This window comes from Dermacentor albipictus, chromosome 7 (genome assembly GCF_038994185.2).
Source record: "Dermacentor albipictus isolate Rhodes 1998 colony chromosome 7, USDA_Dalb.pri_finalv2, whole genome shotgun sequence".
Classification (NCBI taxonomy): Eukaryota; Metazoa; Arthropoda; class Arachnida; order Ixodida; family Ixodidae; genus Dermacentor; species Dermacentor albipictus.
Window position 1 is genome coordinate 129,752,474 of NC_091827.1, and position 13,434 is coordinate 129,765,907.

General features: G+C 45.4%; 1 protein-coding gene across 3 annotated transcripts in view; it reads left to right on the forward strand.

Moving 5' to 3' along the window:
• Positions 1-3,519: 3,519 nt before the first annotated feature.
• mtTFB2 (mitochondrial transcription factor B2) overlaps positions 3,520-13,434 on the forward strand; it is a 221,260-nt gene continuing 211,345 nt past the window's right edge. For 2 of the 3 annotated variants that reach the window (XM_065424246.1, XM_065424248.1), the window contains exons 1-2: positions 3,731-3,850; positions 5,707-5,885. In XM_065424246.1, coding sequence (XP_065280318.1) covers positions 3,819-3,850; positions 5,707-5,885 — 211 coding nt within the window. In that variant the 5' untranslated portion in view covers positions 3,731-3,818. The other variant, XM_065424247.1, reaches the window with a different exon arrangement.

Sequence of the window (13,434 nt, forward strand, 5' to 3'; positions counted from 1 at the left end):
CCATATAATCACATTCATGGATTCTTTAGCAGTGGACGTGAGCACGTCTTGGAAACATGCCTTAGTGGTCCGGAGATGGTCCTGGCAGAATGTCAAAAGAATGTTCACAGTATGCGATTTGGGGAAAGAAATGGATTTGGGTCGGCAGTGACATTTACACATGTAATTCCATTGTACAGCACCAGTATGTAATCACATTCACGGCTTATTTAAATGTGCATAGGCACATCCTGGAAAGGTACTGGAATGGTCCAGAGATGATCCTGGCATTATGTCCAAAGAATGTTCACAGTACGTTCTTTGGATGGACAAATGGATCCAAGTAGGATCAGTTGAGGACATTTTAGGATGGCCTGAGGATGTTCAAATATCCGCGATTCCACATCCTGCGGACAACCTCAGGATGTCTTTGCGTTGTCTGGGTATTCTGTCTGTTTTTTGTTTTTTTTTGTTTTGTTAAAAACTGCTTCAATGTGTTAGCGCGGTTGCTTTTGCCCCATTTGCTGTTTAGAATGTATAGCTGTTATTCACTGTTTGTCATTCCGAAAATGCCCCGCCTGCTAGGGCAAAAGAATAGTTCTGCAGTATGGTTAAATAAATCAATCAATAAATAAATAATAACTTGGCTCCAAAAGTTGACTGCCCCAACATAAAAAAATGTCGGAGCGTGTAGTCCGCTACTAAAATGGCGTTAAATAGCCGCTCCCACTGCCTTTTTCAAGGAGATTATAATAAATCGCATTGTGTATAGAGTTCGCAACGTACCCAACGGTTTCATTGTACACGTTGTAAAATTCGAGTCTGCGCTCTTTAGAAACTTGAAGCCACCGTAATGTTCGACGACAGAACGATTACCACTCATTTTAACTCTTAAAAGTTGTCCGTGAACGCGTCACAAGTTCAAAAAGTGAATTACGCACACAGCTTCACTGCGCACGTATCTGCAGCACCACCGTTATGCTGCCGCCGTACTACGCGGAAAAGCTAGCTTGACAGTTTGAAAAGAGTTCCGTGACACGATTTTTAAGGCCTTCACTGCAGCACGTTTTAAAGCACTGGGATCGCTTAATTTTTTCCAAGCTTTCTACTGAGCTAGACATCCAACGATATTAAAAACAAGATATGCTCACCTTCCCTTGAAACAGAATCAATCAGCCTATTGCACATATCGGGCGGAGGACTTACTAGTGAATAATTTTACTATACTTTTACCAGATCATCTTCCTTTCACTACGGCACACAGCAGTAAATCCTAATGTCATCTACGACATTAGGCTGTCTGTAATCAACTAAAGAAAGCTAGATTATCCTATGAATCTTTTTAAACAATTTTTCCAGTCTCTTAAAGAGGCTAGCAAAGGGAAATTTATGCCGTTGATCTAGCATTGCAGCGGCCACCTATGCTCGTTGTTTACATTTCTTGCACCGTTCATCCTCTTCTAGTTTCACTATACAAACGCAAACCATTCGCAAATGTGTCTTCTTTTGTATATTTGTGAATACATTCATTTACCGCCAATACAAGCGCTTTGTGCCAGCCGAAATGGCAAGACAATTGAGCGCTGAACAGATCGCAGAAGCAGACGACAGCGAACAGGTTATAATTAGCGCCACTCTGCTCGTACGTTCTTTCCCCAGCGGCCAAAAGGGCGAACTAGACCAGGCGTGCTGGAGGAGGGAGATCTGTGCAGGTATGTGGTTCAGTAGGTGGTGCTCTACGCTACTAGAAAAAGACGACCTACTGGAACTCCAGACCTGCACAGATCTCCCTCCGCCAGCACGCCTGGTCTAGTTCGCCTCTTTTGCCGCTAGGGAAAGAACGTTCTTAGCAGAGTGGCGGTAGTTATAACCCGTTCGCTGTCTGCTTCTGCGATCTGTTCAGCGCTTGTCTTGCCATTTCGGCAGGCACAAAGCGCTTGTATGGGCGGTAAATGAATAAAGTCACAAATGTACAAAAGAAGACATATTTGCGAATGCTTTGCGTTTGAATAGTGAAACTAGAAGAGGATGAGCGGTGCAAGAAATGTAAACAACGAGCATAGGTGGCCGCTGCAATGCTAGATCGACGGCATAAATTTCCATTTCCTAGCCTCCTTAAGAGTCTGGAAAAATTGTTTAAAAGGATTCATAGAATATTCTAGCTTTTTTTAGTTTATCACAGACAGCCTAATGTCATAGATGACATTAGGATTTACTGCTGGGAGCCGTAGTGAAAGGAAGATGATGTGGTAAAAGTATAGTAAAAGTATTCACGAGTAATTAGGCTTCCTCCGCCCGATATGTGCAATAGGTTGATCAATTTAGTTTCAAGGAAAGGTACATGAGCATATCTTGTTTTTAATGTCGTTGGATGTCTAGCTCAGTAGAAAGCTTGCAAAAATGATGCCAGTGCTTTAAAGCGTGCTGCACTGCAGGTCTTAAATCGTGTCACGGAACTCTTTTCAAACTGTAAAGCTAGGTTTCCTGCGTTGTAAGGCGGCAGCATAACGGTGGGGCTTAATATAAGTACGCAGTGAAGCTGTGTGCGTAATTCACTTTTTGAACTCACGACGCTTTCACGGACAACTCTTAAGAGTTAAAATGAGTGGTAATCGTTCTGTCGTCGAACATTACGGTGGCTTCAAGTTGCTAAAGAGCGCTGAAACGAATTTTACAACGTATACAATGAAACTGTTGTGTACTTTGCGAACTCTATAAGCAATGTGATTTATAATAATATGCTTGAAAAAGGCGATAGGAGCGGCTATTTAACGATATTTAGAGCAGGGGACTACACGTTCCGACTTTTTGTAGGTTCGGGCAGTCAACTTTTGAAGCCAGGTGACCGATCAAAGCCTTGTGACATCACTGTCACTGTGTTATCAAAAATCATCAACTAGACAAGCAGTTCGTTACAACACCACAGCTGCCGTACTAATTACAACGCCGCACAGCCGCCCACCGCGTAGCAGACGAACAGGTTATAAAAGCGCCACCTACGGCGCAAGCGGTGGGCGCAAGCTGCTCCCATAGAAGACGGATATCTGTGCACGTCTGCAGTTGCAGTAGGTCGTGGTGCGTGGCCTATGCCTGCCGCGTGACCCGAGAAGCTGGTTCCGGCCCCTCTCCTCTTTACTCTTCCCACCCGGGTTAACCCGGGTCGGCTGCGAGCGCTAGCTGCGGTGGCCACTGGAAACCTAAATCATGTAGCTCAGCCTCCGAGATTTTAGCGGCGTCTGTTGCAGTCCCGGAGGCAGGACTCACAATCTCTCGTCAAGCGATTGGTCGAGCGCGCGCCAGCCTAGTAATCGTCATTTCCTCCGCAACAGGAAGTGGGTCGGCTGTGAGCGCCGTCTCTCTGCGACTACCCTGAACTACGGGAACCTCCGCTCCAATGGGAAGACTAGCGACGCGGCAGGCATCTAGTAAAGGAGGCATTGCCTAGGTACATACGCCTACAAACCTCCTTTTTAGTGCCTAGGCGGAGTGATATGTTCAAGGAGCAAAAGCCCCCAAATTTTCTCTCTCGCGCCCGCTCTTCCTCACGCCTGCGCACAAACGGCTGGCAATTCCTCAAATAAACGTCTCGCGTGAAACCAATGGTAAAACTGTAGCAAAACATCGCGTGCAAATGCCAGAGTTTGTTGGAAGTTGGATAATCGATGCTGGAAGCTACGTTGAGAAGTGCTGCGGGTTCTGCCCGCTTGGTGATACTGTAGTGGTACTGCACTGAAGGGGTGAGAAACGTTTTCAGACTACGACCCACGAGGCGTTGGCTGTGTGGCGTGTATGCGCGCTCGCGCGTGTATGCAGTGTCTCGAAGCGCACATGTCAAGCGCATGACGGCTCAAATTCGTTTGAAGCATTCATGGTACAAATCGCATTTTTTGTCTTTTTGTATCATGGGAATAATACCAGGACGATTGGGTCCAAGGAATGCGCGTGGCTGTCTGCTCGAAAATGGGAGGCGCCCTTCGACAAGCGCCGTCTACTCTGGAGCGACATTTATGCGTAAACTCATTGATAGGATAGTGGCAGACAAGGACGTACCTGTTTTTGTGTCCTTCACAAAGCTGCAAGCTGACGTAGTACAATGATATACGGTGTGATATACTTGAAGTGGGCCAATGTGTCAGGTTTCCACGACAACCATATAGCTGACAATAAAGCCGTGGTTCTCGCTAAAACTGAGACCCTTGGTTACCCTCATTCTTCCTCATGTGAGGGAGCAACCTACGACGATTTGCAGTGTGCAATGAAAACAGCATTCAAATCGTATCTTTCAGCCACCTAATGTTGTGTGATAATGCACCAACATCACCTCAGTGTCACTCATTCTTGTTGCAGTTTCATTTCTGGACTATGCACGCGTTGGGAATAAGGACAGGTGGGCTGGGGCAAACTTGGGCATCGAGACTCCAAAGAAGGTACTCACATGCCAGCAGGTGGACCCTCGTTTTGGACAAGCACTTACATACGCCAGCAGAGTGTGCATTGTTTTGAGTAGCACACGTGTTGAGTTGGCCCAGATCTCGTTAAATCCGTGAATGGAATCTGGTTATCTTTACAAAAAGTTGAATGTGAAATGAAGGCCACATAAAAGGCTGTGAAAGAGGTTGGCCATGTCAATAACATTGCATGCTCTGGTCCAGTAGGCATATTAAGAACAGCAAGGTAGGTATCGACATCCTATGAAGCACAATCTTGGTAGGTATCTACATATCAATAAGTTCTCTTAACTTGGTTGTTAGCAATGTGACTTTGGAGTGCGTTTGCCAAAAAGCTGATAAAATTATGTCCGACAAAGTGACCAATATTCATTCTATACTGGAGCGTTGTACATAAAATTGTGCTTCATGACAAAAAGCTGTTGATTAGAAATGAAACCATAAAAGTGCATGAAAAATTTTGTTAAAAGTGCCTGTTCGGTTTTAAAAAGCTGTCTCCTTTGTTATTTTGCCATGAACAGCATCAAGCAGTTTGTGCAGAATGGAATGGTATGAATCGGTAAAGAACACTGAGGATGTGCTAAACAGAGGTCAATCCTCAGAGCATTGCACTAAAAACTTATCATCTACAAGCAAGCTCTTTAAATGGTGCTCTAGGAAACGTTTGACGCAAAGTTGTAGTCGTGGGATTTTCTGGTTGCCCGTTTCTACGCTGTTGTCCCCAAGAGGTCCGAAACCTTTGAGCAGCTTCCTGGTGACCTGTCAAGGTCAAATTTCTGCAATGCTTGTGAAGTGCATCGTAGGCTTTCAAGCGCCACGCTTACAGTTGGATGAATTCTTCGCTCGTATATTGGGATGATTTTTTATCCTTTCCTCATGACCATTCTTCACCCGGCAACCACTGTTACAATGTCATCGCTCGGCTTAAGTTGAAACTTGCTTGAATGTTGTTACTGATTCTATATTGAAAGAATCTTATCTAATCAGATTGTGTACACAAAGTGAATACTGGTGTACATTATAGAATGCAAGCACCAGCAATTATGGATAATGTATTGTGAGTCATGTATAAGTAGCCAACACATTTGACCCAATTTGGATGACTGACAATTGTGCTAGCAGTTATCGTTGTGTTTTGAGCGTTAATTGCTTCCATCATCTGCAACTGCAGATGATAGCATATTTTGGTAAAAAAAAAGGCAAATACGTAATTTGTTGCCCTTGATATGTGGTTGTGTCCATTGCAGTTGTTGGAGCTAGTATTTTGTACCATGCACAGTGACATGTTGGTTGGTGGGTGTCCCCTGGTCGCTTGTGGGAGGAAGCTCTTGTGGCGGCCACTGTCAGCTGCGGCCAGTGATCCTGAGCTTTTGGCACTGTGCAACAGCTTCCCTGCACTTCTTGGCCGCAGAACGGGTCAGCCTGAGGACCTCTTCCATGTGCATACTGCTGCCCTGGGTGAGCACACCAATTGCTTGAGTGAACCTTTTTGTGGCGATCCTGCCAGCTCTTTGGCTTGTGGGCTATGTGGGTGTTGCCACAAATAATACCGGCACTAGACATTGCAGTTTGATAAATGGTATATATTACACCGGTGGTGTTGGAGTCAATTGGTAGGATGTGTATGAATATGTGCTGTGGGCTGGGTGATGCGAGCTGGACAGGTAGAGCAAGTTTTGTCATCTCGTGTCTAGTGACCTGAAAAAGATGTGGAATTGTCAGGAAATGTTTCATAGTGAATAAAGTTGCAGAAAACGATTGATTAAACTGCCTGAGATGCAAATTCAAGTAGATTCGTTACCTGCAAAATTACTAGGCTCCTTGCAGCACCTCAGGTCACCATTTTTGCACAAAAAAGCTAACTTGCAGAAACTTTTGACTAACTTGCAACAACTTGATTGAAAAATTCAACGGTACACTGAACGCCATGCTAAAAAAATGTGCCAAATGTCTCATGGGATCACTACTATGCTGCCCTTCGCATATCACAACGTGTCACAAGCAAGTCACAGCTTTTCACCATTTGAGTTGCAGCAGGCACATGCGTGAATCTTGTAGCGCCTTGAAAGAGCTACGGACAAAGAACAACATTGAGGGATGAGGTGCAAACATACACCTACCTTGTGAATTTTTGGAACAGACTCCTGTGACCTCACTCATGAGTAGTTTGGCAAAGCCCAGAAAAAATAGGTTTTTTATTATTGTAAGAGCCGACAAAGAAGGCTACGATCCAGTGAAAAGGTTCTGATTCTACTGCCTACCGACTCGAATAAGCTGCTCAAGCAAAGCAAAGGCGCATTTCAGGTCTCTGAAGTTAGGCACAACGTTGATTACACCACTGACTTAGGTAAAATGATCTTGCATATTGTAATGGACAAAGGGGGTGACGGGTGCTCTGGTTGGACGAAGACAAAGTGAACCGAGAGAAGTCTCTTTGGGAGACAGTAAAACCGGAGGCTGGACCATGCCTGTTAGGGTTACGCTTCATTTGGTGGTAGACTGTGTGGAAAGTGTATGTCGCCTTTGCTGAGGAGGCCATAGAGGCTTTCACATCATCTGTTTTCACTGATGTCATTAAAAGCCAGGAAGTTCAAAGACACTAGCCCCTGAATCGTCTGAAGAGCCTGTCTGTTGCACTATGGAGAAGTAGCTTAAGCCGCAACTTCAGTGATGCTTGGAAATTGTGCTTCTTCATTGTCACCCCAGCTTACATCACAGAGGAATTTCAACAACAGTCAACTGACATTCGAGCACGTTGCGCATATGTCCTGCAGACACTGCTATCCCTCTTTGCTATTTGTGGAAAGAAGCGATACCAACAACAACTTCTACAGCCATCTTGCCCTATTCCCATCATGTTGGCAGGTCTCTTGGACAACTACTGCCCTCCAATTAAAGTTATCATAGATGGGCTCAAAGACCCTGTAGAAGCCATTGCCAACACAGGTGCCATGCTTAGTGCAATCGACGGTAATGCTCTTCACAGTTTTCAACTTGGCGCACGTAGTTGCTGTGTCTACTGTGCATGGCGTTGAAAAGTGTAGCGTAGGTGCCGTGGCCACCACTGGGTGCTGTCATGAGCCGTCTTGTCACCAGGACTACAGTGAACTAAAAAGGGGCAGTGCAGTGCGCAGAGGCAGCAACACATAGGGGCACCTGACACCGCTGGTGGCGCTGCAATAGCTCACTCTGGAATGCGGTTGCCTGTTGCATGGCTAGAAAGCACTTGTTAGGTGGTGTTTTGCTTGCTTTCTATGAATATCTGCTGCTTTTCAATTCGTGAATGTTATAGCTCGCATTTTAAGTTGTGAACATCTTAAGACACTTTCAATGTTGCAGAGACTAGCTATGTTTAATTCCCCTGTTACGCGGCCACTCTCTTGAAATTATGTACGATCAAAATCTCCTCACTCATGATCGTATAGACTCTCATCTGCGCCCTCAAGCTCTCTAAGCTAAACAAGGTCGATCCTGATTGCTGAATGCATTGAAGGGATGATTTTCTAGCATGTTGAAAAAGTTCATCCGATGGGACTCAGTCGCGATAAAAAGTGCCCATGTCTTCAAGAGTGTGACTAGATTCCAGTGGTGAGGACAGATGTGCTATAGTTATTTAAGAGGCCGCTATTGCATTTGTGGCAAAGAAACACGACAAATTTTATTTTCTGGTTGTAAGCAGATAATACAGACTAAATAAACATAGTGCTTAAGGTGTAAAAACTGACTAACATCCCCGGTGTGCATCAAACATATATAGGTGCATTGCAGTGGATGCGAGTGTTTAATCCACTTCTTTTCAAGAGTGGTTGATTGCAATGCCGCCACTATTGATGATAATGCCGGAGCCGCGCGGGGAGTGCTGCCCACTGCACTGCCCCTTCTAGTACACACTACCGAGATGTTCAACCAAATCCAATGGCAGTGAGCATCGTCGTTGACAGCGACATGCCCCCAGCAGATCAACTGTCTGTCATCGCGTCTGATGTTGCCAATGTTCCCGCGAAAGTTGTTCAGTGGCTGCTCAAATTAATAACTCGGTGTCGGAAATGCGCAAGCTTCGTGTTGAAAATGTGTCCCTTCATGAAGTGGTGGTTTTTCTATGTGGCACTGTTTCGACCGATATTTCCTGCCATTATGTGGGCGCACACTGCAAGAGGCCTCCCCTGTGGAAGGACAGTCTTTCGCAGACGTTGCCGGGAGGCCATTGAGGCACTGGCAGCAGCCACTGGTCGACCGTGCTCAGCCGTGAGACAAGAACCTGCTGCAGCAAGCGTTTGGTACTGCCAAAGACTGCTCTCCCAAATTCGTGCCGCCACCTTCATTAACAACAGCCCTTTTTATGTCCTGTTTGGCTCCTACTGCAGCAGCATCCGACATCCAGGGACTTCTGGTAGGTCCCATTGGTAACAAGACAGTCAAGTGCATTTGGCTGAAAACCAGGTACCAGACGTACAGTTTGTTTCATATTTCTTTGGACGATGAATTTCTTGAACTTGTCAACAAACCTGATGTGTGGCCAAAGGGTTGCATGTTTTGCTCTATCATTGGAAGGCTGCCTTCCTCTTGCCATTTTCTTCCAACATTAGAACACTCTGAGAATGAGTCAGGTTAATGTTTATTATCAAAATATGAGAGGTTTGGGAACTAAAACTGAGTTAATTCTTTTTGTATATGTACTTGATTCTAGTTATGATATTATTTGCATAATGGTTAAACGAGTCGTGCAAAAACGAGTCTTGTTTCACTGATGTTTATTTCACTAATGTGATTTGTATTCAAAGCAGACAGAAAGTAAATCAGTGCAGTCAGACTTGGTGGCGGTGTTTTAATAGCATGCAAGTCACAGCTTCATCCATGTAGGCGGAAAGACCGTGAAAGATACGATGAATGCCGCGGCAGCCTAGCTGCAACGACAGTGGCCTCAAACTCCTTTAAGCTGCGAGCCACCTTTTCCGTCAGCCCCCTCTACTCAGCGAACATTTGCACGAGGCTGACGTAACGCGCAACTTCTGCCACTGTCGGGCCTGAAACGCCCGTGCTGTCGCTTTCCATGTCGTCCTCATCACTGTCATTAGGCGACACTTCAGCAGTTACAGAGGCAACAATGACGAAAAGTCGAACCTTGAAAAGTGGAACCTCATAGCCAACTTCCTTTTGCAGTCCCAGCAGCCCTGGCGAGCATCTTCTTCGCATTCCAAACGCCACACATTGTAGTCAGTGGCAGATCCTTATCGCGTGCCAGCGCCGTCTTTGTGCCACGTTTGACAGCATGAAGGATGTCCAATTTTTCTTTTGTGCTGAGCACATGGTTTTTGTCCTAACTTGCACGATGCCACAACACAGGCAACCACTAGCCAGCCATAACACTCTCTGGCTCGAGGCTGAAATGACGTTGATGTTAATGTGGCTTCACTTTTCCAAGCGCCCTCTGAATTTGTGCTTGGAGGCCGTTCTGATCTCTAAGGCTTGTTCTGCTGCCTGGCCGACCAACCGCCAGGATTGCGCTATGAAAAGTGCAAATACTACATGCCAGTCGATACGTACGCAGTAAGCTTGTACGGTTTATGCAGATACAAAACGCACTATGTTCAATGGCCGCTGTGTTGGGGATTTGACTTTACTACTTTTCAAACGAAAATAATGTTTTAGTGAGTATGGTCTGACGGTTTGTTTTACTGTACAAATAAAAGAATTTGGCAGAGACATTTGAGACTGCTTGTGTATGGGAATGCGAAACCATTATAATCCTTTTTGTGAATTTTCTTTTTTTTTTCGTTCCTTGTCTGTTCAAGCTCTCGCCTGCGCTTTAACTGCGCCTCGGAAAGGCCAAATGAAAACACTCCAAGCATCGCTATGTGCTTGCTTGCCCACGAGGAGTTCATAATTTGAAGTTTCGCTCAACAGGGTTCAATTGGACATTAATACTTCCTATTTTATACACTCATATTATGCACTCATTATGTGTCGCCATTTCCTACCCATTGGCTGTACCTCCAGGGGCCCAACAACGCATGCACTAGGCCACATGTTTAGTAAGCCCGATGGAGTTGCAGTGAAGGACTGAGTCTGTGGAGTGTGGTGTGCCTTGTATGTGCAGTATTCCACTCTGCTGAGGAGAGCGTTTGTGCTAGAATGCGAAGTTGTCTCGCAGCGTCGGTCCTTGAGAGAGCAATGGAGATGCAGTGGTCCGGACGTCCGAGCTGCCTTATCTGCGTCATCATTTCCACTGATACTGCAGTGACCTGGTATCGATTGAAGTAAGATATCATGGCCTTTTTCTTTCAAGTGGCGAACAACTTTCACGATTCCACATGCGAGTTCCACGTCGGAAAAACGACTGCACACATTGCGAGGCCGGTATTGAATCGCAGAAAACTGTCCATTTTTGAGGACTTTTGGCATTTATCACATGAAGCGCATCACAGAGAGCCGTGAGCTCTGCAGCTGTACACGTAGTGATATGGGAAGTCTTGACCCATTGGGTTATTCCCATTGTTGGTATAACTACAGCGCTGCCAGGACTAGTTGATGTAGTTGAGCCATCAGTATAGACGTGTGTGCAGGCGCAGTATTTCGCATACAAGAGAAGCAATGTAAGTTGCTTGAGGGCTGATGCTGGCAAGTCCGACTTTTTCTGAAGCCCTGAGATTGTAAGGTTTACTTGAGTGTGGCTCACACACCATGGAGGAATCGAAGGTCTTGCCGCAGGTGCGTAACCTAACCTGAGAGAGGCACGGTGTGCTAAGACAGTTGCACTGAATGTTGTGTGGGGCCTTTCTACTGGGAGACTTGCAAGGTGGTGGGTAAGGGTCCTGGCGAAGTGTCTTGTGTGCACATGCATTGTCTCAATGGTAATGTGCATTCTAATGCACATCTTGAGCGACTGCAATCTTCTGCAGTGGTGTAGTGGTGCCATAACTTCAGTTGTTGACGCACTCTGCAGTAGACCAAGGCATATCTTGAGGGCTTGGGCTTGGATGCTTTGGATTGTATTAAGGTTAGTTCTGCAGGTGTTGGAGATGACTGGTAGGTTGTACCGCAGGAAGCCAATAAAGAGGACACTGTACAGTTGCAGCATAGATTGTATTGACATTCCCCAGGTCTTTTCTGCTAGAAACTTAAACATATGGAAAATTCCTGCCAAGCGTTTTTTCGTGTAATTCATGTGGGTCCAGGAGAGATTTTTGTCTATGACCGGCCCAAAAAATCTCTGACTTGTGCTGTACGAGATCAGCTGTCTGTCGACCGATATCACGTATGGAGACATTGGTTTTCTGGTAAATGCAACCACTGCACACTTTTCACATGATAATTGAAGTCCTTATTCTCGAAGGTAGGATGATGGTAAAGTTGCTGCCTTCTGAATCTGCACGCGAAGCTGCAGTCGGACCACACTTGACATCCAAATACAAATTTCGTCGGCATAGATGGGGAGCTTAACGATGCATGGAAGGGTGTCGGCAAGCCTAATAAGTGTTAGATTGAAGGGCGTTGGGCTCAGCACTCCGCCCTGAGGCACCCCACGGTTACTGTAATGCTGGGAAGTTGGGCCATACTCGGTAAGTATGAAAAAGGATCTCTTATGTAGATAGCTACTAATCCAGAAATAGGTCTTGCCCCCAAGTATTACTGCCTGTACACATGATGTATGTATGTCTAAATAAAATGTGGATCAGATTCAAGTATATGGCTATTGGATGAAGAAAAAAAAAAGGTGAAAGAACGAAAAGAATGAAGGGAAAAGAACCATACCGTGGCAAAAATAGTGTACATGTGGTGACAGTCAGGAACACACTAGCAAAATAGTGAATGATGAAACTCTTTATTGGGCAAACTTGTGCCCCTGGAAATAAGTGACATTCAAAACACAATGATAGCCATGTACACAGTCTGTGATAATCTGATCTGCAGGTCAAGCACATTGGCTTTTATACATAACTTATTGAAGGTTGCAGTATAATCTGGTGCCCGTGTGCCTTCCAGAAAGTGCTACACAATGCGTGTTGTGCATACAATCGGTTATCACAAGGCTCGGCAAGAAGACTCGCAACAGATGGAATCAGCGATAACATTCGAGTAAGTTCCAAATAGTGCCAACGCGTCTTGTGCTGAGCTATAACATTAGGTTATTAGCGGGTAAAACGCAGTCCCTGGAAAAAGGATATATAATTGAAATAAAACAGGAACAGCGTGGCACAGGACAAGCGAGTAAAGAGCATCAGACAGCACTCTGTCCTGTGCTCTTTACTCGCGCGTCCTGTGTTGCGCTGTTTCTGTTATATTTCAATGGTGAACCAACCAGCCCCTTTCAACACACTGCTAAGGATAAATAGGTACATGTGTAAATGCTCCTCTCTTAAGACGCACCATTCCAATGCTACAAAGAAATTCAACAAGAGCAGACACTCGGCGAGAACTGGCAACAGGAAGCGCATCACACCTAGTCATAGGTCGGCACACTCACTCATGAGTGCACTCACATTCACTCGCACTTATTTCAAGGGCGTGAGTGCGAGTGTGAGTGAGTGCCAGTGAGTGTGACTGGAAGTATGTGTGAAGGTGAGTGAGTGCCGCGAGTGTTAGTAGACCTGCGTACAGCGGTGAGTGAGTGTGAGTAGATGTGTGTATATCCCAATGAGCACAAAAATTGACGGTTAAAGTATCCTTTAAAAGTAGAATGTGTAGCGCAGATGTGCCATGTTCGCATCGAAAATCATGGGAGGCTGTTGTTGATGGGACCCTATTGAAGAGGAAGTGGACGCAGCATGGAAGGCACGTGCATGTGCCTGTCTGAACACTTTTTCATATGAAACCCCGTCTGAGTGTGTGCCCACCATCGACCGACAGCGGTTTAATTATGATTTTTTTATGTTATTAGGACTCTATTCACTATGTAGAAGCTGAATGATTGACAACTATGCCAGGCCACCTTGCTTGACAAGATCTGTTTTTCGAGAAGAGGCTGCTCAAGTGCGTAGTGTGGTTGCAACCTTTGATCGCATTCTTT